Here is a 26098-nt window from a genome sequence, read left to right as displayed (position 1 = left end):
CTCCATTGGTAGTACAGCCAAACTCAACGTGAAGGTGCCTTTAAGGCCCCTTTATGACATTCTATGTCATCTCAATAATTGCCTTAAGTTACTGAAATCCGACTTCATAAGCTAGTTTTACTATAGTTTGCAAACTGTTGTTGTGCATCTTAAGGCAAGCACAGGTATATGAACAATTAAAAAAGTTAGCTATATATCTCTCCTGCATTTGAAAAATCGAGACTCCATTGCACATCAACATTTTGGCTTTCCTCCCCTCCCTCATCTCTGCAGATAGATTAACTTCATTCCAGCACAGCATCCATCAAGTTACAGTCCACCAGGTTCAGTGGGGTCGTTGGACTTTGGTTATAAATTTACAAATGAGGATGCACAAGCGTTCACTGGATTTCTGCTGACTCCCAAACTGTCTCTGTGCTCTCGGATTTTGGAATGGATTGCTCCAGACCAGGTTGGTGGCTGCGCCTCTCTGCTGTGCCAGCCCAGGCAAGCTGAGGGAAGGCGAGGCTTTTATGGAATGCCCGCAGCACCACACAGCCCACCCTCCTATGCGGTTTGTAGCTACGGCGACAACCCCAGTCTGGAGCACGGCCGAGCGGCAGGACAAGGAGGGCACTGCCATCCCTTGGGTGTCGCGGGAAGGGGGCAGGGGATTCTCGGGGCGGCCGCGGCTCCACCTGCCGCTGCGCACCTGCCTCCCCGCGCTGGGTCCAGCGGCGGGAGCAGGAGCGGTTACGGCAGGAGCGGACAGCGCGGGAGCGGCGGCGGGCGCGGGAGCGGCGGCGGGTACAAGAGCAGCGGCGGGTGCGGGAGCAGCGGCGGGCGCGGCGCGTCGGGAGCGGTGGGAGCGGTGGGTGCGAGCGCGGCGGGAGCGGTGGGTGCGGGCGCGGACGCGGACAGAGCGGAATCAGCGGGCGCGGGTGCTGACAGCGCGCGGGAGAGGCCGGTGGGGGCGCGGCGGGATCAGCGGGCGCGGACAGCGCGGGACCAGCGGGTGCGGTGCGGACAGCGCGGGATCAGCGGGCGCGGCCCATGTAAGGCAGGAGCGCGGAGCGGCGCGGGGCGGGCGCGGCCCCTCCCGGCGCTCTCGCGGCCTATGGGCGCTCGCGGCCTGTGGGCGCCGCCAATGCCCGCGCGGGGGGGGAGGTGTTGCCGCAACCGCCGCTGCGGCCCCAAGAGCAGCGGCCGCTGCCGACAGCGCCGGACGCAGCCGGGGAGCGCCCCGAGACCTGCCGCCCCTCCGCAGCTGGCGGTGAGTGCGGGACGGCTCTGCCCGGGGCGAGGCGAGCCCTGCGTCGCTGGGGCTGAGTGGGGTGCGTGGGGTGCTTGTCGTGTGCGATGCCCGCATTGCCCACTCCCTCCTTTGCATCGCGCCGCTGATGGGTCGCCGCTCGGCTGTCGAGGGCGCGAGGGGAGAGGGCGCTGCCGGGGGGCTGCAGGCGCCGGTACCCCCAACCCGTTGCCGTCCTCACCGCAGGGGCACCCAGTCCAGCCCGGCCCGGCGGCACCGCCGTTATGCAACGCGGGGGGCTGCGGGCGCGGCGCCGCTCCCTCCCTGCCACTCCCCCCGGTCTGCGCCGTGTTCGCCGATCCGCTCCGGGGCCCGCGGGAAGGGCCGGGCGGGAGAGGGGCTGGGCGTGGAGGGGCGCGCCTTCGCCTGCCATCGGCGTGGGCTCCTGCGGCCGCAGCCCCCGGTCGCCATCGCGGAGGGACCGCAGCAGCCCCGGGCGGCTCCGAAGATGGACGATGCTGGAGCTGCCGAGCCCGGCGCTGCCGCCGCGGTCGTCTCCCGAAGGAGCCGGGGAAGGAGCCGGGAAGGAGCCACCTTGCGCGCTCACACCGAACGCTGCGCTGCGCTCCGGAGCCGACAACAAAGCCCCGGCCGCTGCAGCTGCTGCGTGCGCTTGTGTAGAGGCAGCGGTCCCCTTTTATGGAGACCGATGGGTAGACGCGACTTGCCTTCTTTTTTTTTTTTTTTCGCTTTTACTGCTAAAGGGGCTCCATCTCCGAGAGACGCTCCTGTATTGCGTCCTCCGCAAAAACCAGCATCGGGTGTGGAAGGCTTTTTACGGGCTGCAGGTATACAGCCGAGTGCAGTGCTCCAGGGTGGAAGACAAGGACGAGGCAAAATCCTGTGAATTAATCTATGACCCCGGATAGCTCCTTAGAAAATAAATACATCCCTTGCTCGCCCGTCCCTCCACCCCCTCCTTCGCCAGCCATTGCAAATAGTTCTGCAATCCAGGGTAAAAGCTCTTGTTCCTTGGTGAAATTATTCCAAGGGGAGGCTAGATGTGTGCTACAAGGTGGTGAACACGCATGTGAAAAGCATCTTAAACGCTGACGGCTTCGAATCTTGCAGGAGGTGCTGCTGACAACCAGTTTCCCTATTCGCGTTTTCCAGGCTCTACATGGGCAGTTTTGGGAGGGGGCATTTTCTTCGGGTTTTACAGAGGATTGCATAACTGCTCATGTTTATTTGAAAAGAAAAGGAGGAGCAAACCCAACCCAGAGCCTGAAATGAAACACATGATGTATGTCTTTTACTGAGCCTTAACACTGTCTTCTTAACTACCGTCATTAAATATCATGCTTTAGCCGGTTAGAAGGGGTTAGCATGATAATGAACCATTAAGGTTTGGGTTTTTTTCCCTCTGGTTCTGTGAAAACTTTGGGGAAAACCACAGAGACACCTATACGCTTTCATAGTCTCAGGCTTAAAATAGCATGGCTGTTTTTATCAAATGTATACAACTTATTTTTAAAATGGCAATGGCTATTTTTTAAGCCTTTAGGGATGAGCAACTTCTTTATGTTTTTACAGGCCCTACCGCAATTCAACCATGCTTCTTGCCAACCCAAAATAAAATGCTGTTTTGAAGCTTTTGTACATCTCTGGGTCACAGTCATATGCATTTAAATAGTCCATAATTTGTAACTGCTGAAGTGTATGCCTAGTATTAAATTATAGTACAGTGTAATGCTTAGACAGCATGCTATGCAAGGATCAAATTGCAGATAAAGTTCACAGAGGAATCTCCTACAGTGCTTGCATTTGACCCTTGTAAATCTAAGAAAAGATATTTATAAATGGAAATAGACATCCAGCAAGTAGTTGTTTCTTTGTCCAGTTTAATCTCTGGATTGACTGTGGTCAAATATGTCTTTTTATTTAATTTTTAGTGGATTCCAGTTACTTTCTGTAGTCATCTGTATAATAGAAGTTATTTTTGCTCCTTGTATCTTGAGCTTAATTTGAAAAAGAAAAAAGGTTCTTTTAATGAGGGAAAGAGGCAGTTATGTCAAATTTTGTTAACATTACTGCATTCTCATAGGTAGAAGCAATTAATTGTACTTAGTATATCTTGTAGTGCTTCAGAGAATAAGCCATACAATGTTTAAACTTGATAACTTTCAGATATAAAATTACAAACCAGAATAATATATAAAATAATATCAGATATTTTTCTTGCTTTTAACACTTTGATTAGGTAAGTCTCCAGTGTGAGGATGTTACTGTATTCACAAGACTCTATCTCTGTATATACTTATATATCTTATTGTATATATTCCATATATTATAACAAGAACAGTCATTCTGTGGTGTAGTCAGTCACTCAATGATGTGAAGTCCTTTCTGTTTGTCCATGCCTACTGCTTGCAGGCCTTGCATAAATGAAATGGACTCTTCACCAAGCAACAAAGTTTAGTTTTTTCTCCCCCAGAAACCCATTTTTATGCTGTGCAGAACTGAAGTTAAATGCAGGTATATAATTTTCACCTCTACTGTTTCTCTGCCATACTGTCATGACTAGTATGGGCATAAGTGCTTTTAGGTGCCTCTGCCAGTTAGAAAGAAATATTTTGCGTACTGTTTGTATTGGGTAGTGTCTGGGAGCTGTGCTCAGGCACCTTAACTAGTGTGTTATGTCCTGTGTAACCATGGAGTAAAAACTGGGGCCCAGCCCCCAAAATAATATGATCCAAAATACAGAACAAGACACTTTGATGCAAAAAAAGGAACCAAGTTAAGAAGGATGCAGTGGTACATGTGTGCATTGTCCATTGTGTACTTTCTCATTCTCATATGTTAGAGCAAAGGGAATTGTAGAACTAAATGTAAGGATTGCACCGTTCTCTATGGGGGATTCTTGGAATATGTGAATGTATTTAACTTGACTAAATGCTGAAAGTTAAAAGCCTACATCAACCCAATATGAAAAATTTTCGCTTCAGACTATTTAACAGTTTTTTAAATTTAAGGTAATATTTTAAAATTTTGAAATGGAGTTTTCATTTCAAATTCAAAGTGTTGTATGGGAAAAATCACATTATTTTGCCTTTCCCCCAGTGTTTTCAATCTTCTAGCTCTTTCTTCTTCTCATCGCTGTCATGTGCCAAAACCCCCACAAAATACATAATAACAAATATACCCTCACCACCTGTAAGAAATTTGTGATTGAATGCATTACTCTGCCCATCCCAAATTGCCTATACCTAGAAGTACTGCAAGAATTTCCCATTTCAATGGTTATTGGAATGCAATAGTAGTGACGTTAACTGTACATTTAGAGGATATTACTGGTAAAATACAATACAAATATGGTTTTAAAGTACCCAGGACCTGTGCATGTGTTACAGGGCAAGTATGTGTATCCTGCTCGGGTTTCAGGACACTCTCTGAGTGGGTGTTTATCTCAAGTGCTGACAGCAGAACAGACTGATTTTGTGCTACTCATTTTTTTTGGCTCACAGTGGTATGTCCATCGAAACAGATGGGAAGTTTTTCTTTATTGTTAGTTGTTACATGTAGTGTGTGGGCAATTCACTGGGCTGCTGCTGAGAGGGGTTCTTAGTTGTGTCAGGGCTCTGAGGCAGCTGTGAAGCTCTTAATCTTGCTAGTTGTCTTCAGATTCCCTCCTCTTTTTCTTTTCCTGATCTTTCTCCTGCCTCGTAGTGTCCTGAGTGTGTGATATGAGTTTACCTTGTCCTTGGATGGAAACTCAAGAGCTACCAACAAGGAGTGTGCAGACCAAAGTCTCAATGCATTATGTTGCAGATGAAAAAACCAAAAAATCAGTCTGCAGTATAACTGTTTTAAATAATCTTATGAAGTCAATTCTTGCCCATCTTGGCTAATCTCAAGAACATGCTTATGTGTCAGTGTTCATATATCAGAGCATTTGGCAAAATGAGCACAGAGAAACTTGGGAAAAAAAAATTATGTAACAGTTTTTGCTTGAATCTCTGAGGGTTGCAGTCCTAGCTCAAGTTCCAAAATGTTGTTTTATTGGATCAGTGCTAAGGAAATTCTTGCAATGGAACTGAAAATACTGAGATCTTGCTCACAATATTGTTCTTTAGTTGTTGTTGACTCTGTTTATTTTTAATTTAAAACCAAATCTGTTCTGCCTATCTCTTCTTATTTCGCTGTTGGAAGAACTAATACCCAAACATTTCATCTTAGAGGAGCTTATAGATGTGAAAGAACTTATTGATGATTTAGCAAAGAAAGTATTTCCCTTCTTGTTTTGTACCAAACTGTTGGTAGTTTAGAAAATTCTGTACTTAAAGGTTGGTTTATTTTCTTGGATTCAGACAAAACTAAAGTAGCTGACTTTAGGAACATGAGGGATCTTTGGGCAATCTAATCTGATTCAGCCATTGGTTATTTTCAGTTAGTGATCTGAGAGCAATAACCTACATTGATAAAAGTCAGAGATGCTTGACTAAGTGTATCTTCTGTATTAAACAAAGTCTAATGTGGAGACATGAGGATGTGAAGTATTTGCAGCTATTCTTGGAAGTTACCTTTAGTATCTGGCATGGTTGATTGTCTCTTCCTAAGGAAGTCATACTTCTAATTTGCACTGACATAGCCTGAATTTTCAGCTGTTGAGTTTTTTTGATATCTTGGCAGTAAAGAGCCATTCAGTGTGTGATTCAGTTTCTCTACAAAGGTATTTGAATCTCTCATTCATGTGACTTCAGTCACTTAAAGAATCCCAGTGATGTAATTTTTAAAGTGTCTTATGGTGAAACATCTTGTCTCGTGGTTTTTAAACTCTTTACAGCATCTCCAGTTCTTTGATCAGAGGTGATACTTTGTGACTACTAAATCTTACAGCGCTTTCAAGGCCTGTAAGTCTGTTAGCTCATTTTTTTTAGATCTAACTCTGTCCCTGTCAATAGCACCAGTTTGGCTCTCTAGATACTTTTTACCTATAGAGTACTCAAGTCCCCCATCTTGCTGGAGTTTGAAGTGACCTTGCTGTACCATCTCTGATCTCCTTTCATGGCGTGGATCTTCATTACTCATGGCTTTTCCAGAAGTATTTTGAAAGGGTTCTGTGGAAGTTCAGGTTAGTAGTCTGGTGTGGGTGGGGGTGGTATGAGGGTACAATGTGCAGTGTATGAAGAAATGAGGCTAAGCAAGCTCTGCAATTGTAGTGGAACCTGTACTCAACTAATCCTGAAGTGATGACAGGCCCAGCATGTTATTTGGAGCTGTAAATTAATTGTATGACTAACTACTGTGAGGAGCAGCTGTTGTCTTCCACTCCTTTTGGATCTGTGATTCCCAAGTCCTTTTTTTTTGATGCACCATGAAAAAATATCTACACAGTTGAGTCTCCTCTTTTACTGTGTTTTAATTGGTGTCGTATTCACTTTCTTCTGTGGAGGCATTTCTAGATTCTGCCTTGCTTCCTTGCCTGTGTGTGAAACTGAAGAATGTTTGTGTCCAGATTTTTCAGCTACTAATGACAGCAGAGTTTAGGAAGAATACTTAGTAAGTGGAACCCTCCAGTGGAATAGTGGCATAGTAGAAAAAAGGAAAAAGCATCATAGGAGTTCACTAGTATAGATATATGTTGTGTATACTTGTATTAATGCTTTTACCTTCCTAGTTGAAACCTGGTGTAATTGATATGGTGGCATTAACAGTATATTGTAGAGCTAGTAAAGAGTTAGTTAGATAAAGAATTTTGGGGTAGCTTTAAGTGTTGTCATGTGAAAACATGTCTTTTAAAAGAAAAAAGTTGTAATAGAACTATTACTGATAAAGGTTTGTGCTTCATTTATATAAAGAAGTGATATTATGAAGTGGTTCTTTGAAATGGAAGAATGTAATTTACTGAACTAAACCTAGCTATGTATGTAAGTGATGACATAGAAGTAACTAGGTGAATAGCAATACTTAGAACAGTAACTAACAATAGTTTGTCAGCAGTCAGAATAATCTCAGTGCTTGTAAGTTTAATGGCATATGTTCACTGTCTGAAATACTGTTTTGCTAAGGAGAAACATTGGACAGCTTGTGTAGCCACCTTTTTTGTTACTCTGTGTCCTCTGAAGGTCTTAATGTAGCTGCATGAACTGGTCAGCCTTGCCCTTGTCCATAGTGCTGGATTCACAGTGGTTATGAGAGCTTGAGGTTCAGCCTTGCAGTTCCTCAATAAGCCTGGGAAAGGATTTAATTTTGTTTAAGTAAAGGTGGGTTTAAATGCAGGTAGAGTTGTGTTAGCCTTGCTTGTTCTGCAGTGTTCTCTGCTCATTTGCCTTCTGTGTTATATGCTAGAGAAAATGGAGGGCTCTCCTTCACTTCAGCATCACATGTGGGGAAATATACCCAGAGCAGGTTTCTGGAGAACTGCCTTAACTCTGGTTCCTACAGATATATGTGGAGAAAGCTTTAAGAGCATTGTCCAGAGCATTGCATTTTATTGGGAGAACGTTGCATTTCTCCATCTGTTTATCCCTTCCCTCAGCTTGAATGTTTATGCAAAAATGTGGGAAAAAATATTCCAACTGTTGTACTTTGTCTCTGCTGTTTGTGTTTGCCATAAATAATTACAGACAGAAAATAAATGAGAAGTCCCTTTCACTGCAATTTTGTAACATTTTTAAAACAAGGAGAAGTAGATCAGGTACTAAAATAAACCAGATGCAGTCAGACAAATTCAAATGCCTTGCACTGTTTCATGATGTTATGAATCCAGTTCACTCATAAAAATAGCACCATCGCAAAGTAGCTCATTGCAAAGTTGCTCATTGCAGAGTTGCTTTCTTTGTTTGTTTGGGTTGACTGCAAGGTCTTCAGAGATTTTGGATGGCAACTATTTGTAGTGCAGTGGATAGATGTTACCAATAGTGCAGAAACGGATTCTGATAAAAATTACATCCTATGCACTTACATGTTTGCCAACACCTGATGTGCAGGAAAGATTAGCAGATGAATGGAAGGTAAAACCAGGTAACATTTGACATAAAACTGCTGGGTTGTGTGCTTGTGGGCAGAATGCTTTTTGTGCGCCAATTTCTGAAAGCCGATGACTTTTCAGGTTTAAGACTATCTAAGAACTAACTTTAGGAAGGCTGGTAGTTTGGCTAGGCTAAGGATCTGAAAATGTAAGAGTGATGTGTCTCGTGCATTTATAAGGGAATGGCACAGAAATAGGACGTTTGTGGAAGCTTATTGTGGTTAAAACGGAAATAAAATTGTTAATGTTCAAAAACATATGGTTTTTCAGGTTTTTACATAATACCAGACTTGCTGGCTGTGTTAAATGCCTTGCAAGGGGTTCATTCAATCTCTCTTTTCTCCCTAGTCTTTTTCTAATTCTCAATTAAAATCTGTAGATTCCTGCCTGTTATTTTCTTGAGCATTCATTCAAATGTAATTACATACATGAGGGATTCTATCTGACTAAATATAGGATCCCATTTTTCTTGGCCAACGACATAGATGCATAGATGCTATTGCTGATTAATAGGTGGTATTCCCTCTCTTTTGGAAGGTGAGGATGCAGGGAAGACGAGTTGGATGAGATTTTTTGTTCCAAATAGCAGTTACAAAGAACAAGAGTGTTGTAAAGCCTCCATGCTCATACTCGACCTGAAGATCAGCAAAAATGGAACAAGAGTGCTTGAAACACACCTTTTTTAACCTGGTGGTGACATTCTGCAGATGGTAGAGCAGTAGCTTTGCTGTTAAGTCTAGTCTTTGTGCTGTGACTTACCTGCTTGCCCTTCTCACTTAGCAGATCATGGAGACAAAATACACAACAGTATTGCTGAGTGGCAAGAATGTTGCAGAAAGGACTGGGGGACCTCTGTTTCGGATTGTATCTTGGTGGATATTTAGGGTACAGCTACTGTAGCATCTCAATTATCTTGTGGCCAAAGTTCTGTAGTCTGACGTAACAAAGTGGAACCTTGGACTTGGTGTAAAAACAACAGCAAAAGAAACTGAAGAACAGAAGGAAGTCAGGGACACAATTTGTAAGTTTTTACTTTTCAGTTTTCTGAGGCACATGGTAGAAGGGATTAAGAAATCAGGGAGGGATCAGGGCTATGATTGAGAACCTGAGCAGATAAGTGCATTTTAAAATGGGTGTAGAAGCCTGAGGAGTTTACACTGCAGACTTTGGATGTTCACTGGAGGGTGACCCTGGGGACCTTGAAGCTCAGTGTAAATGTAACTGGGGTCTTGTGTAGTCGCACTGCAAGTTGCAGTGGAGCTGGGGGTTAGGCCTGAGAACTAAGGCTGGCATATGCAAAGGTGAGCATGACAGGAAAGAGCAGATGATGGTAGTGCCATTATTGCATTGCAGCTGTGCCATCATGCTGTCTAATCTTTTCTGCCAATTCATCAATCTCAGCAGTCTTCCGAACAGAGGTCTGCTTGATGCTTGAATGACTCTCCTGTTAATAAATTTGAACTGGAAGTTTCCCTTAGTTCACAGTACTTTTCACCTTGTTTTAACCAATTCTTGGTTCATAAATATTCTGAAGAACAAACAAGTTTTAAAATAAGCTGCCTTTTTCATTAACGTGAATGTATCTGAGACTCTAATAAGTATCTGCTCTAGAGTTCTAGTCTGTTGTGCTGCCTTAGACAATTATTAATTTCTGAGGCAGTAATGATGACTTCCATTAAAAGCTGCATTTTAATACTTTTAATACTTGCTGCAAATGAAAGCTATTCAACTTATATTGGGACAATATATTCTTAGTGTGGTAGAGGCAAACTAGATAAAACATATGAGAAAGCACATGGTATAGCCCAAAAAGGTGGGCAATCAGATTATTCTATCCTGTTGATTTTTTCTTATTAAAAAAAAAAAAAAAGTCTTTTGGTGCAGAGATCCTGAGCTGGTTTAATGGATTTGCAGCTAGAGATTGTATTTACATTTCCTTTATAGAGTCAGGGAATATTGGTTCTTCAGAGCACCCCTTACGCTCCTGTACATGCTTTATGTGGCTTAAATAATTAAAGCAGTGCAGAGTATGGGTCCCAGGGTCCTCATTGTGTTCTGAATTCTGGCAACAGAACAGTCATGTTTCTTCATCCCTCTGTTTCGGTTTCTCTGTCTTGTTGTATGGCAACGATGCCAACTTCTGTGACAAGTACTAAGCTGTCTGCAGCTGAGCAGATATGCCATGAAGTAGTTCTCAGGGCCAGGGTGGGAAAGGTGCTGTGGGGAATTCTGACCAGGTAGGATGTGTGCATATTCATAGAGTTGCATAAACTTCTGAAATTGTTGGAAAAAATACTCTGGGTTCTAGTAAGTTGTCAGATCATCCTTGTTGGTGCTGAGAGATGGATTCTTCTAAGAGCAATTCCCACAAATCTAAACCAAAACTATACCCAAATTCCTGAAATAAGTTGACACCTGGAGAGAATATCGATAAGAAAAGAATGTAAATTAATCTTTCAGTAGAGTTGACAGTTAAGCCAATTGGGCCTATTTATATGTACCTGGTATTCACACAGCTATAGAAAACTGACAACTGAAATTCGCAGAAACAATAACTTCTTGTCCTCTCCTTTTAAGAAGAATTCAGGTTAATACATGACTTTATCTAGTGGAGGTCTCACAGCCATCTCTCTGCAGATGAGTATATATTGTAATCCCTGGCTGAAAGGAAGTTTGATATTAGAAAACTTTTTCTGATGGGTTAGGCATGTGCTGAGATCCACACTTCCAGTCTATTTTAGCATGAGTGAGTCAGGATGTCAGTGATTAACATCAGTTAACATCAGTTAGTTTGATCTCAAGCTTAATCTCTGTCTGTATAATGTGCTGTGTTATTTACCTACTGCAGAGTTTGGGAAGGGACAAGAACTCTTTTTTCATGTTACTAGAGGAGTACAGCATGACACAGATTGTAGCAATTAATAATATACATCACCTAATTGTCTTAAGTTTTCTGTGGGTTTCTGAAACTCCTGGATTTTTTGGGACAGTTGTTCTTTCACAAACCTGAACTCTTAGAAGCATTTACTTATACCTCTTTCTTACATGAGTGCTTCTGGTGATGTGGACCTGCTAGGCTGGAGCCAGCAGTATTTGGAAGGCATGGGATAGGTGGCTAAGTCCCACTTTCCTTCCTTCTGCTGACTCTGGAAGTGAGTATTAGCTTGTACATACTAGACTTTTTGGGTGGTGATAAAAGGCATTTCTTTGGTTATCTGTAACTGTTGTAGTCAGCACGTACACAGCTCATGCTTTTGAACAGCGACTTAGTTTTGTTTTACTGAATTTTAGAATTGATATTTTAGAGTAGTCATTTCCACCTGTCATCTTGCTGACCCTGCACCAAATTACTGCTAATCTTGACTTGTATTTTTGTAAAACAGGTTATTCTGTATTTCTGTTGGAGACATCATTTCTTCAACATGGCATGATCTCCTTCCTCATCTCTAATCACTTAATAAAGGAGCTGACTCCATTAAAAGTCTGGTTTCTTATCCTGTATTGTGCAATTTTTTACCTTCTAATTATAGTACATTAATGAATATATTTCTCTTCACAGTGTGTTCTTTGTAGTGTTAAGAAAGAAGAGTTTAAGTTGTGACCAAGACAGTATTTTCATAAATCCAGGTAGCTTCATTTTAGCAAACTTCATGCTATTACATGGGATTTTAAGAAGTAAACTTGTCATTATGATTCAACAAGAAAAGGTGTACCCATGGTAATTTTTCACAACCTCAGCAGAGCCCTAGTTTTATTCTATCCTTGACCTTCTGTTTGAGATGGGGAGGATTTCTTTGACATGAGTCTGCTTTGCATAGCAGATTTCAACATTCAAAACTGAAGCCTTGTCTGTAGAGTGTGTCTGTTCCCTCTGATCCTGAACTACTCAAAACACCCCAATACAAAGTTCATTTATGGATGCCTGAAAGATCTAAGTCTGGAAGTGAACTATCTCTCTGAGGGCCAATTACATTCCTTTAAGCATTTTCTTATAACAAATTTATAAACTTTTAACTAGCTACTGAAAGCAAGTAAAAAATATTTTCAATTGACACAGCTATCATATTGAAAACTATGTAAGACAGTAGTATGGACACAAAAGTAGTGTAATTTTAAGTCGCACAATTCAAAGACCAGAATTTTTACACTTGTGATTTGAAATCACCACTTGCTTTTTAAAACATGATTCTGCTGTGGTGCACAAAGTTGAGTTATGGTTATAGAGAACACAGCATTAAGTAAGGCACTGATGCTGGCTAAAGAAAGAATTTGTTCAGGAGATACTTAAAAAGTAGGCACGTAGTTATTTTTTCTAAGATGAGACAGAGTGGCACATACATTTTCTTTTTTATGGCCTGTAAACTGTACAGTTGTTGCACCTTTCAAAGATACTCACACTGAGTGTAACTTCTTGAGAGAGCTGCGAAGAGCGAAGGTGAAAATCTCTTTGAAGGTTTATTTGGCACAAGATAAAATTACCAAATGATACGAGCTGTACATACCTTACCATGGCAATCTCCACCTTCTTCTGTCCTCTTACTTGCATATTGTTTTTAATATCTTACACAGACTTTACTTTCTGCTGGTGTGTACTATTTCTTTCTCTAGCCAGTTAGTGTTAGCTTGGAAAATTTCTGGCTCTATTTTCCAGCTCCAGTTGATTTGAAATGGTACAAACTTGGTAGAGACTTCTGCTTTTGGAAGTCAAGCTTCCTTGAAGACAGAGGTACATCATAGATCTTCATGATCTGGTTTTTAATGAAATACTCTTTTGTCAGCAGTAGTTTTGATTTCTTCTTTTATTCTCTCATTACTATTTTTGTAGCAAAAGAATGTGAGTAGCCTGATCAAACAGGTCAATCTAGATCCTACTTTGGTAAAAATGTGTCCATCTGTAACATTTGTAGTAGCTTACAATTACTTTGCATGCTTGTAGTTTTGGAGTTTCTCTGTTGGGATGCTTTCAGGTAAGTTTTCTGAGGTAAAATTGATGTTCTTTGGAGGGCAGGCAGGGTGCAAAGGAAATAGAAATGGAAATTGGTCACTTTTTAAAACTTTTTAATGAACTTGACATTTTCAAACTCTTTCCATCTGTGCTTTTTTATTTCATAGGTGCACATATAATTCTCAGGCTATAGTTAGTAAATTTCTGTAACAATAGTTTTAATTTAGCATTTTGATTTGTTGGCCAAAATTTGTTCTGACAGTGTAAAAAAACCAGAAGAATCACCAGACTTAAGATAAAACAAGATTTTTGAGCATTTACTTGGATGTTTTCCAAATAGGCAATAGTGCTTTGGCCATGTTCCATTTACTCAAGTGTAAAGGACAAAGGTCTGTTAGTGTATGTTTTATTAAGAGGTTCTTTCTAATCACAAAGCTTAACAATAACTGCTGCATAGCAAGTAGCTGTGGTTAGTTCTGTTGCAGAGTGCAGGAAAGGGTATGCTGTGGTTGTTCAAGTGACAGAGGTTAAACAATATTGGAAGAGGTAGAATTTTAAAACTTTCCCTTGATGAGGTGTTTGTGTCAATGTGCAGTTTGTAAACCAAAGAAATTTTCTATCAGATGTAGAAATGAAACATCAACTAGAAATACATGCCAATCTTAAATCACACCCCATGTACAGCTGGGACTTCAGAAGGAAGGCTGAGGGAAGGCAGTATGGTGGACTTTCCATCCCTTATTCAGTATTTGCTGAATTTCTGACACCTGAATCACCTCTTTATGGATTAAAATTTGTAGCAGCACCACAGATGTGAGTCTGGCCATGGCCTGCCTGCAGCTGCTGGGACAGGCAGGCAGTGTCCCTCTGCCTGACTTCGCAGTGCCTCTTACTTCTTCTGCCAAGCAATGCATGGGCAGAAGGCAGAGGTTTCTCTGAGAAGCTTCTGGCATGTTAGGGATTGGTTTTGTGTGTTTATGAAGACACCTGAAAATAACTTTGGTGTTCTGTTGCTCAGTTTAAGGTTTCATTTAAAAGACAAACCTGTCCTACATGTTACAGAGTAGTGTGAAATGACATCCCTTCTCAGAGCTCCTGCATCATGGATGTATTCATTCCAAATGAATTCCACAGCTGTGGTTCTTTGTGCCTAAACTTGAGAAATGAATGCTTTTGTTAACAAGAGAGCCTTATCTAAGCATCTCTGAGGCCTCCTTACTTGTTAGCCCTTATATAATACAACACTAATATTTTTGCTACACTTTCAAATAATATTTAATTTTTCAGTTAAAAAAAAACAACAAAAACCCCCACAGTTCAGAAAATAAAGGGATATTTATTTTTCCTTCAGAAATAATAGTAGATAGTAATGTCCACAATGTGAAGGGCATATTGTTATTCAAATCAGCAGAGTGACCGTGGTGATTGCCATAAAAAAAAAAAAAGAAAAGAAGCAGACATTAAGTATTCTCTTGTTGGCTGATGTAATGGTGGTGAAACTAGGTTTGTGTCTGATTTCAGAATGTTCTTTCCCTATCATGTTTTTTAAATATGCTAGAATTTTTTCTGCATGGGCAGAGAGTTACATAGTTTTATGTTTAAACCAGTGTTTGATCATGGAGAGCAGTGAGTTCTTGCTACCTTTAGAGACCATTTATTTTGCATATATTGTGACATGGACTGTAGCATGCAGAGTGACAGAAAGTAAACCAGTGCAAATTAATGTAATGAGTTTACCCTCTTCTTTGCAGCACAATGGCTGACAAATCAACCAAGCCAGCAAAACGATTATCCACCGATTCAACCAACTCCCATGAGGGAGCTACGGCAGGAGAAATAAGTGCTCTGGAAGAGGCCTTCAGGAAATTTGCCGTTCATGGTGACACAAGAGCCACAGGAAAAGAAATGCACGGGAAGAACTGGTCAAAGCTGTGTAAGGACTGTCATGTGATAGATGGGAAGAACGTAACCACCACAGATGTTGACATTGTCTTCAGTAAAATCAAGTAAGTTCTTTTACGCCATAATTTCTTTGTCTCCCCCACAATGTTTTGTGGATATCTTTTAAATTTACCTTCTGTTGCTGTTTGTTGTTGTCAAAATTGACCTCTTTCTTGTTCCTTTACAAGATTTTGTTGCTTTATCTAAAAATAGGCTTTCAGCTTCTGATCTGTTACCTTAAATTGACTTCAGTTTTAGAGATAATATACGGTACAAAGAGGCATAATGTGATCTGGGCAAATGCAGGCTATTCCAAGAAACTGCAGTAAGTGCTGTTGGTGTTTCCTGAAGGATATCTGAATGAAGTCAGAATGTTAGGATGATCTTGCAAAGCTTTGCCTCAGAGGACTCAGGCTAAGGTGGGATATGTCCTAAAAGTCAATACTCTACCAACAGTCCTGATGTCCAGCACAACACCAGCTCAAGTTTGAAGTGTAGGGTCATGCCAAGATGATGGTGAGTTTGTGATGGAGACCCATGGCTGCGATGAATTGGTTAGGATTGTCTTGGTGTTCTGCACTTTTCCTTCTGTCCAGACTGGAGCTTTAATGAAACTTCCTCTGCATACTGAAGACCTGGGCAAGTTTGGTCAGAAAATCATCAAATCTAGGAGAAGATATTATCTTTTCTGACATATTCTGTATGAAACCCAAACAATTTTTTTTGTTTTACTTTTTATGTAGAATTGGTTTATGTTCACCTTCCCCTGGTATCTGTTATGGTAATCTTGTCTTTCCGGCTTTTTATTGCCACAGTAACTGTTTAAATTGTCTCACACCTCATTGTGTTGAGGGACATGCTTTTTAAGGGAGTCCCTTAATTGTACTTAGAGCTTGTAGGAACACTTACATGGCTTGTGCTCTCAACTGCTGCAGTGTTATACGGGGGAGGACAAGCAATATGAGCTGCTTAAAGGGTAGTTGGAAAATCTTCCTACAAGCAGTGACCCTTTTGAGTGTATCAAAGCACAGAAAGACAGACAAGGAAAAGACAGACCTTTACTGTTAAAAGTTGTCCAGTGTAACATACACAGTTAGAATGACTTTATTTGTTTGATGGATTTCTTTCTTTGTTTCTTTTCTCCTTGGGGATTTTATGTAGGCAATTGAAGACACTGTGTATGCACACTCCCACCCTCTTGTTCTTGTATCAGTCCGCTTTCTCTGTGAGTCCCTGCTCACACTTTCTTGGAAGTTATGTTGCTGGAATTAGATACACTATCAGTGAATTGGCTTATTTGAAATGGATGTTTGGGTTTTAGGGCTTTGTTTCTTTCTTGATCTGTGGTAGGCAATGCTGGCATTTATTTTCAAATTTTCCTTGACTTTCCTCAGCTTAAAGATTTGTCTTTTTGATTCCTTTAATGATAGATACAAACTTAGTGGTACTTTCTCATATTAATTTATGGACAACCCAGTGATAGGACAACCCTATGATATGGCATAAACAAATGTGCAGCATTAGCAGATGTAAAGAAGTGTCAGTTTTGGTGACTGTTGGGGTAGGAGGAGTTTCACAGCCCTGTTTCACAGGAGTGAGTTGTGAGGTGGTGGCTGCCTCAGGCTCCAGGGCAGTGTCAGCATATGCCTTTGCTGCTATTCAGCAGTCTCAGCTCGGTGGGGTCTTGTCTCTGTCTCTAGGGGGAGGAGTGGTACTTCAGCAGTTCCTCAGACCTTTCTCCTGTGACCACTGTTAAGTGTTGTTATTTCTCTTGGAAAAAGCATTTAACCTTTTCTTCTACCTAGCACTGAATAGTTTAAAAGATAACTGCATCAAATGCAAAAATATTTTGGTCCCAATTGTTTATCAGTCATTTTCTCATTCCTCAGCCTGTACATGGACATATAACATGTATTTTATATATTCTTCTCTTTTTCAGTTATTTTTAGATTACATTGCTTATGTGACAAATGGGAAAATCTACAACAGCTGAGATTTGCTGTCATAATTAGGATGGTCTGTTTTTTCAAGTGTATGTTTTCAATAGGTCTACTTCCACATTTTCTTAAATGTTGGTGTTTTCTGAGTTTTTTATGTTTTTATTCCTGCATGCATGTGTCAGCAATTCTTTTTAGTCTAGATCACATTTATTCCACATACAGTATTTTAGGTTTTACAAGAAAAGATTTAATGGCTGTAGTAACTACAGTGTTAGCAATATGCTTTAACTTAGGAGGGTTAGGCATAGGCTGAGTATACAGGATTTCCCAAGCATGTTTAGACAGGTCCTTCTCCTTTCTCTCTCTTTGGCTTCACATTTAACCCTAAGCTCCAGGATAGTGATGGATTTGGTAATGCATCAAAGCAGTCATGCTCATAAAATAAACCTACACTCTTTTCTACTTTGCAAGCAGCTTTTCCAAGCACAGCACTGAGGTTTTTTGATAACCCGTTTTTCCCCACCCATGTTAAATGTAAAACCTTAAACACTATAAAGAATCTCCATCTCCCCCAAAAGTGAAAAGTGTTGCTTCCATGCCTCAATAAGAATTCTGCTTATGGGTATCAGAAGGATCTGTGCTTCACTTGTTGGGTTTTGTGTTCTTGAGCTAAACTGTGTCTCATAAGATGAACTTCAGCCTGGAATTCTTATGGTGAGCCAAAAGTGGGGGTTCAGCAAGATGGGGCTGGTGGATTTTGGCAGCTGTAGTCTGGCCAGGGAACATAACAAAGATAAGAAGATGTGTTTGTCATCCCCGACTGCAATTGCCATCTGGCATTGTGTTAGAACTTCCAAACATGCTTGCTGTTGGTTCTTACTGGGAAGCCACCATATTTATTTAAAAGGGTCTCTTTTCTGGCCAGGTGTACTTCAAGTTTATAACAATGGCACACATTGTTCAGACACTAGAAAATAATTAATCTAGTAGAAATGTTCTTTGGGTTTATTAGTTACTGTGTATAAAGCCCATGTTTGTCATCTTGCTAACTTTTCCAGGCTTCATTTGTTATTCTGCTACAGATACTGGCAAAATAGGTAGTTACTGATAGTCAGGCTAAAGAGAATTACTAAGAGTTATGTTTACTTAGGAGCTACTGAAAGATCATGTTTTATTCTCCAATTGGTAACTTTCTCTGCTCCAGGAGAGGTTTTATCTCTGAAGTAATGAACATTTTTGTAGGCTTAACACTCTGTTCTCCACCTCTGCCAAACTGGGTGAACAAAACTTCTGAAAGTTTGGAGTAGTCTTTGATACTTGTTCAAGGCTGGGACTATGTCTGTCTTTCAGAGATTAGTTCATTTAAAGTTAAGTTTAATGTTGTCATAAAGAGTGAAGAAATTCCAGTGAGCCTTTGGTACAAATAAGAAAATAAGTGTAAAATGCTGTTTTCTTTCCCTGTGAGGATGTCAGATCAGACTGAAATATAATTTATCTATTTATCTTGCATAAAAGGTCCACCAAAGACCATGTGTGCACAACACTTACATGTGCTTTAGGATAAGAAGTAGGAATGGTCTAATGCAAAGAATCCACAGTAGCAGATTGAAAGAATTATGGCTAGAATTGCATTATTTGGTAAGAAAATATGCAAACTGAGTGATCTCTTCCCTCCCTGTAAGTATTTTTAACAGTAATTTGTATGTTCTTAAGGGTCTCATAAATCCTTCCAGTTTGGTGGATTGTAATAAAAGTTGGTGGTTTGTTAAAAACTGATTTAATAGGTTCTTTTTCTGCCTTTTTTTTTTGCTTTTCTATTTTAGAAACTTTCTATTGTCAATGCAGAAAATACAAGTAATGAAGCAACAATGAATTTTGCAATAGAATTACTTAAAATGAAAAGCTGCTTGTGAGAGTAGCCATGTGTATGAATATTTATAACTTGCATCCCTAGAGAGCAGAGAAAAAACACCTACATTTATGCCAAATATTTGGATTGCATTAATACTGTTGGGATAGACTGCAGTTTCTATAGTAAGTAGAAGAGTAAAGCGTTTTTTTAGGTTATAAAGCCTACAATAAAGCAATCTCTCACAATATTGTTAACTTTTCATACATGTTGCAGCTGGTAAAACAAAAGAAAAAGTGAAGAGTGAATTACAAAGTTCTGCCATATTTTACAGGATGAATTCTGCTAAAAATGCAGCAGAAATAACAATAGTGTACATAACTGTAAATAGTACAACCATACAATAACTGCAGTAAACTTTTTTTGTAGTTTCATAGTTGTCACTTGAGATGTACTCCTTTCTCTGTATGTGCACTGGACTGCATACAACAGTTGCAGATTAGATTTTAATTTCAAAGCTTAAAGTTATGTAAAACTCTCTTTTGCTGATTGGTACCAGGATAACTTTTTTCTTTAAATGGCAAAAATGAAGCAACCTCTTCTCTGGAAAACCTGCTCATAAGTTTGTTAAAATAAAGCCTGAATAGACTTTGTAGGAATTTTTTAACTGATTCATATATTCACTGCCACACTTGAAGACAGGGATAAGTCACAGTCATATTCTGTGAGAATGGAAGTTTTCATAAATTACTGTATCTGAAGGTTTTGTGACAGGACCAAAACTAATACTCACACTTTCTTTTTGGTAATGATAATATCTTCAGTTTCCCCATAGCTCATGTTTCTGCTAAAACATAGGGGTTTAGTATAAATATCTTAGTAATATTAGATAATTCTAAATATTAATTTTTCACATGCAATCTGAACCTTATATAGACATCTTTCTTTTATATTTTGCAAATGAAGTGTGATAATGCAGTCTGGGCCTACTGAATTTAGAGGCATACAATTTGCAGACATGCAATGGCATTTGAGGACAGATGGTTGTCACAAAAATGGGAATTCCATGGGTATGTTTTTAGTAGCTGAAACAATTGCCTGCCTTCTTGGACAATTTCTTCATTAACTGACTGGTTTTTTTCTGGTATTCTTCCAGAGTTGCAAAAGTTTGTAGGCTGTGTGTCTTATGTTATGCTGTCAGAGTGCAGATATGCATTCAGTGAATCTTGTTGCCTTGGAGAAAGCAGGTTCTTTGGTGACACAAGAGAAGGGCACTGAAGGATTCTGTATTTGGTATGAAAAGCAACATGTGGCTGCATTCTTCTTATTCCAGCAAGACAGTGAGACACAACAGTCTAAGAACTTTGGGATTTTTGTATTAAGGAAAGCAGAATACCAAAGAATAAAAGATGCTACTGATCTCTGACCAGCATTCCAGCATGTTGCCTTAGGAACTTAAATTTATTTATTTATTGGGGTCAACAACTGCTCTGGGAAATTTGATATGTTAGCTATGCCACACACATACTCCACTTGTTGTATGTAGTTAACATGGTAATAGTAATAGCCCTGATATAAATACCTCTGCTCTTATTTTAGAAGTGTTACCACTCAGCACTGCAAGAATATGTTTTAAGCACTGCCATAAAACTGCTAATTCTATGATATTATTAGATAGAAAAATAAAAATATTTCTGTTTACACTGGCATGTTACTATGGTTGCAGGCAGGACTGGGTGATGTCAGGCCTTGGATCCATTGTGAGCATTTATTTAGGTAGTTGTCTCCATGGAAACATTTGTTTGTTTTGATGTTACTATGTGTTAAATTTTAAACAAATTTTTGTGGTTCTATACTGGATTGTTATTGAAGACTAGTTAAGCTAGAGAAGCTTTGTAATATACCTTACTCCAGCACTCTAAAATATTCTTGGTAAAAGAGCAAGTGAAACTGTAATTGTCCTCTGAAATTCCATTAATAGTTCCTGATGTTGCTTTGACATGTTTTCTTGTTGCTGAGGAAGCCATATATTCTAAAGGCCAGAAAACTGTCCTCCATTTTTTTGAGAAAGGAAGAGTTTGTTCCCATGGAAAATCCTCACACAACACACTTCCTTGTGCCCTGACTTTTGAGCAGTCCCACCCGTCTCTTCTGGCTGTGTCTTGCACCCTGAGGTGTTTAGCCTGGTTCCCACAGCCTGGATCACTGAGGTCTCTACAGGAGAGCTTCACCTGAGACCAGCTGGGCCTTAATTCAGCAGCAGTTCTCCGTTGCTGCAAGGCTGTGGAAGAATTGAAATGGATGCTCTGGGAAGCTGTCAAGAAAGCTCTTGGCAGGAATGAGTACATACTTTCCCTGTTTGTCAGCTGTAATGTAATTGTTGTCTTTTCTTTGTATCAAACAATTATGATACTTCCTGCTTTCTTATTGTATTTAAAAAGACTGGTACTTTGACACCTGGGCTCATTCAAAAGAAATATCTATCCGTGAGGTTTCTCTGAAGTAAATTGTTTTAGCAGAGATTTTACTGTAGCCTCTCTTAATTTTTTTAAATATGTAAATAGGTATGAAGAGGTCTTTATATATAAATGAAGCACATAGTAGTTGCAAGATGTGTTTTTTGTCCCTACAGGAGAGATTATTTTGATAGTGACATAGAAAAGGATTTGTGTAATTTAACTTTCTGCATGAAGCAGGCATAACAGTTAACTTGTGTACTTTAGTATGTCTGCATCAGGAAATAAGCTTTAAAAGGACGTAGACCAATATGCAGAACATAATCTGTGCTAATAAAGCTCAGACAAATTGTGAAGTTGGGCATTTATAGGTAGAAATGTAGGCAAGTTACAACACAGAGTGTGCTTTACCACATCTTCTATATTTTAATTGAAATTAGGATCCAAATTGCCTTTCTTGTCCAAAAAGCCAAATGTAATATTGCCATTTGCATTTTATCCTTCAAAAGCTTTTCATTTAAAAAAAGCAAGCAGCTCTTCTCCACCTTCTGCCAAGAGGCATAAATTCCAAACAAAAGCAGTAATTGCATATGAGAAGAAAGATTGTTTTAAATTCACTTGCCATTGCACAGGCTTCTTTTGTGCATGTGTAATGGGTAAATTCTGTACCCCTAATGATGTATGTTGATTAGGATTTAAAAAACATCATTTTATGTGAGCAGACATCACATGAAATCCTATAGATGCAGTGGTGGGTGATTCATTTCCCAGCTGATATGGAATGCTGCATGATGTCATACACAGTGCTATATATAGCACCTTGCTTGGTATTTGCCACACTTTGTGGCATATTCCACTTGTGTGCTACAAGAACTTGTAGAGGCTTAGAGTAGGAGTAGGTATTTTTGAGTTTTTTTGCAGGTCAGTCTATTTTCATCATATTGCACCATGAAAGATGCTGGTTTTCATTTATAGAAGCAGCTACGTGAAATCTGTGTTAGTTTTAGTGATTAGCAAGCAAGTATTTTCTTGACTGTTAAAAATCAACATAGACTTTGATCTCATGGATTGAAGTAGAAGATGATAAGGATGTAGAGGATGAGGCAGCCTCACCTGCAGCAACCAGGTGACTGTAGAGTTTAAGGTCCTGAGAGGAGTGATCAAGACAAACAGCAGAATTACCAGCCTAAAGTTCAGAAAGGAAAATCTTGGCCTGTTCAGTTTCTCGTTGGAAACTGCCCTAGAGAGCAGAGGCACCCAGGAGAGCTGGTTGAGGTTCAAGGCATCTTCATTGGAGCACAAGAACAGTCCATTCCCGTGTGCAGGAAGTCGTGTAAGCGTGGCAGCAGACTAGCAAAGACATACATGGAGCATACATGAGCTCAGTCACAAGGAGGAGGGAGGTACACATGAAGTGGAAGCAGGGAGATCTTATGTGAGAGGAATACAGTCCATGCATAAGGAAACAGACTGAGGAAAGCCAAGGTTCAGGCCAATTGGCAACTTTAGTCCCTGTGGGGTTTGTGAAGCAAATACTTCTGAAAGTCCTTTCTCAACACACAAAAGACAAGAAGGTGATTTGGAGCGGTCAGTGTGGTAAGTCATGCCTGATTGATGTAATTATTTTCTCTGGAGAAATGACTGGCACTGTGGGTAAAGAGGTGTTGATTATGGCAAGGACTTGACTCCAGTCACATCGTCACCATTTGGTGAGCTTTGGGCTGGAGAGCAGGCCAATAGTCTGGGAGGCAGCTCTGGAGGTGGTTATGGTGTCAGTGTCATGGTTTAACCCCAGCTGGAAAATGAACACCCTGCAGCTCCTCTCTTACTCTTCTCCAGTGGGATGGGAAAGAGAATCAGAAGCGTAAAAGTAAGAAAACTCATGAGTTGAGATAAAGACAGTTCAATAGGAGAAGCAAAAATGGCTCACATAAGCAAAGCAAAACAAGGAATTCATTCACCACTTCCCATCTGCAGGCAGGTATTCAACTATCCCCAGGACAGCAGGGCTCTATCACATGCAGTGGTGACTTGGGAAGACAAACACTATCACTCTGAATGTCCCCCCCTTCCTTCTTATCCAGGCTTATATGCTGAGCTTGACATCATATGATATGGAACACACCGTGGATCAGTTGGGGTCAGTTCTCCTGGCAGTCTCCCTTCCCAACTCCTTGCGCACCCCCAGCCTCCTTGCTGGAGGAGCATTAGGAGAGGCAGAAAAGGCCTTGGCTCTGTATAAGGGCTGCTCAGCAATAACAAAAACATCTCTCTGTTATCAACACTGTTTTCAGTACAAATCCAGAACACCTCTTCCTACTAGTAACTGTGGAGAAAACTAACTCTGCTCCAGCCAAAACCAGAATAGATGAACAAACATTTGAATGTGAGGTGACAGCAGTCCTTGAATTGAATGAGTTGTGGCAGCAAGGAAGGAGAGCTACATCCTGGGCTGCACAAAACAATCCTTGCCTTCATCTTGGGCTTGTGAGACTGTGTCTGGAGTGCTGTGCCCAGTTTGGGGCTGCCAAGTGAAACAAAGAGACTGATACACTGGAACAATCCCAGTGTGGGGCCACCAAGATGGTCGGGGCCTGGTTGTGTGTGGTATATGGTGACCTATGAAAGAAAAACAATGAACTTTCCTCATGTTTCTGTATAGGCAATAGAAATTAACTTCTTGTTCTGAAGTTACAGAATTTTGTAGGAAAAAAGTGTGTGTGTATGTATGTATGTTGTTTGACTCCTAAATTACAGACATGAGCTAGAAATCCTCCATCTGGAAAAGTGGATGAATATGCTACAACTGGTGTAATTAACATTTATTTAATCTGCCCATCTGTATCAAGCTACTAGAAGACTTATGATGTTGTCTGCTTAGGATGTGATGCTGGTGAATGGAAACATGCTTCATCTCATGCAGTTTTTATATTCAAGTTTCTTGTTTGTTTATTTGTTTTTCATTAAAAAACAATAATGAGTTGACTTGAGAGAGACTAATTAACGTGTTCTTTCGTTATCTAAAAGTTCAGTAAGTCTGTATTATGACTGAATTGGAACAAGTCTCATTATAAACCAGTTGTAACATTAAGTTTAAGAAGGATTCAACAGTATCCCTGCTTAAAAAAGAGAATGTGAATTTGTGCTATTTTCTTCTGTTTGTTTTGTCTTCACCACCGATAAAAATGTCACACTCGTCCTCAGAGAAGTTTTAACACCTTGTATTCAACTTTGTGTAAGGCTGTGGTAGTCAGGCTGTTAGAACTGGGGGCTAATCTTAGAGAGGAGGAAAGAGGCCCTTGCAAATTCCAAGTGGGCAACACCTTATCTGCCCTTAAGCCCAGGCACTACATGGTCTAACTGTGATGGAGTAAGATCTGGGCCAGACAGGTTTGATGGATTAATTTGAATCTGTTGCTGGGAGTGACGTCACATTCAAGGCACCTTCTTAATATGTTTGCTCTGGCTCTGGCTGGACTCATGACTGGTGAGAAGGTTGAGGTGCTTTCTATAGAGTTTGGACTTGCTGTGTTAAATGACCTGAGTGGAGCCCCTCCTTGGAAAGTCATCACAAGGATTAATTAAAGTGATGTTATTGCTTTTCTGGCTTTATTGAAGTGGAGTTGCTTATGACTTTTTTCTGTGTCTGTGCATGTGCTGAGGTGAAGGAACATGAATGAAGGAACATGAATGAAATGGCAGTTTTCCTTTGAAGCTTGATCTCTGTTTCTGGCTCTCTGCAGTTTTTTAATGCATGTGCATGTATTCCCATGAATTTAAGACCAAAATAAATACAAGTTTTGTATGGAGTTCTGGTATAATCCCCCCTGCAAAGGAAAAGCTTTCCCTTTGAGATTTTTGTTCCCTTTTTATAATGAGCTTTAGGTTCTCATTTTTCCAAAGGTTGTGCATGTTAGCAGCAGTAATTTTCAAGAGTTTGCTAAGATTGTGAATGTTGGTGCTGATTCTGAAGGATCCCAGAACATTTTAATTACTGCAGATTTTATGGTTGGAGGAGCAAATACAGAAAACCATTCAGCTTCAGTGAGGAAGGATGACTACAGCTGTTGAGTGTAGCCAGGAATACCTTGGCTAAGATGTGTTGCTTTCTGATGAGGGGTAACAATAAGCACCTCACCTCCTGCCTCTCACCAGCATTTTCAGCAGTGCAGGCACTTCCAGCACTGGTTACTAAAGAGACACAGGACCTGAGGCAGAAAGTGAAGGTTTCTGTACTGCCTGAACATTTGTAATTCAGGCACAAACCCCTCAGAAGGCCTTACTGTGTGGGGGTTTGCATCAAGCCAGTGAGCTTCTGCCCAAGCTGTGAACAGCTTTAAATCAAACCTGATTCTTTGTCAGTGGTAGCAAGCAGTGGAAAATCTCCTCAGGCAAAATTGTTTGAGTGAAGCCAAGAGAAAAGCACTAGTGCAAACCAATGCAGTCCATGTCTGTTTGGAATGTGGGGTATTCCTGAAGTTCAGTAGCTTTTCTTGCTGCTTTTCCTTCCCATTACCTGGTTCCAGAGATCCTTTTGGGAATGGTGGCATGTTGTGCTCAGAGCCACATGGCCCACAGCTCTGGAGAGCTTGGCAGAGGCTGTGCTGGCTGCAGAAAAGAGATCTGTGCAGCTGCAGGTTTGTGGTGCTGCAGTGACCTGCTTGTGCAGCCTTTGCATTGTGCCAGGTGGATGCTCCAACTGCCTT

The 26098-nt window shown here is 40.7% G+C and overlaps 1 protein-coding gene across 3 annotated transcripts in view; it reads left to right on the top strand.

The window, feature by feature from the left end:
- The first annotated feature begins 368 nt into the window (after positions 1–368).
- The window catches only part of TPPP (tubulin polymerization promoting protein), a 76118-nt gene continuing 50388 nt past the window's right edge, over positions 369–26098 (top strand). The window contains exons 1-2 of one of the 3 annotated variants that reach the window (XM_071553436.1): positions 369–451; positions 14958–15212. In XM_071553436.1, coding sequence (XP_071409537.1) covers positions 14962–15212 — 251 coding nt within the window. In that variant the 5' untranslated portion in view covers positions 369–451; positions 14958–14961. Of the gene's footprint in view, positions 452–810; positions 842–1133; positions 1253–14957; positions 15213–26098 lie in introns of those variants that run through there. The other 2 variants (XM_071553437.1, XM_071553435.1) reach the window with 2 other exon arrangements.

Source organism: Pithys albifrons, chromosome 4 (assembly GCF_047495875.1).
Source record: "Pithys albifrons albifrons isolate INPA30051 chromosome 4, PitAlb_v1, whole genome shotgun sequence".
NCBI lineage: Eukaryota > Metazoa > Chordata > Aves > Passeriformes > Thamnophilidae > Pithys > Pithys albifrons.
The sequence above is the reverse complement of the archived record's forward strand: the minus strand, read 5'-3'. Positions and strand labels throughout refer to the sequence as shown.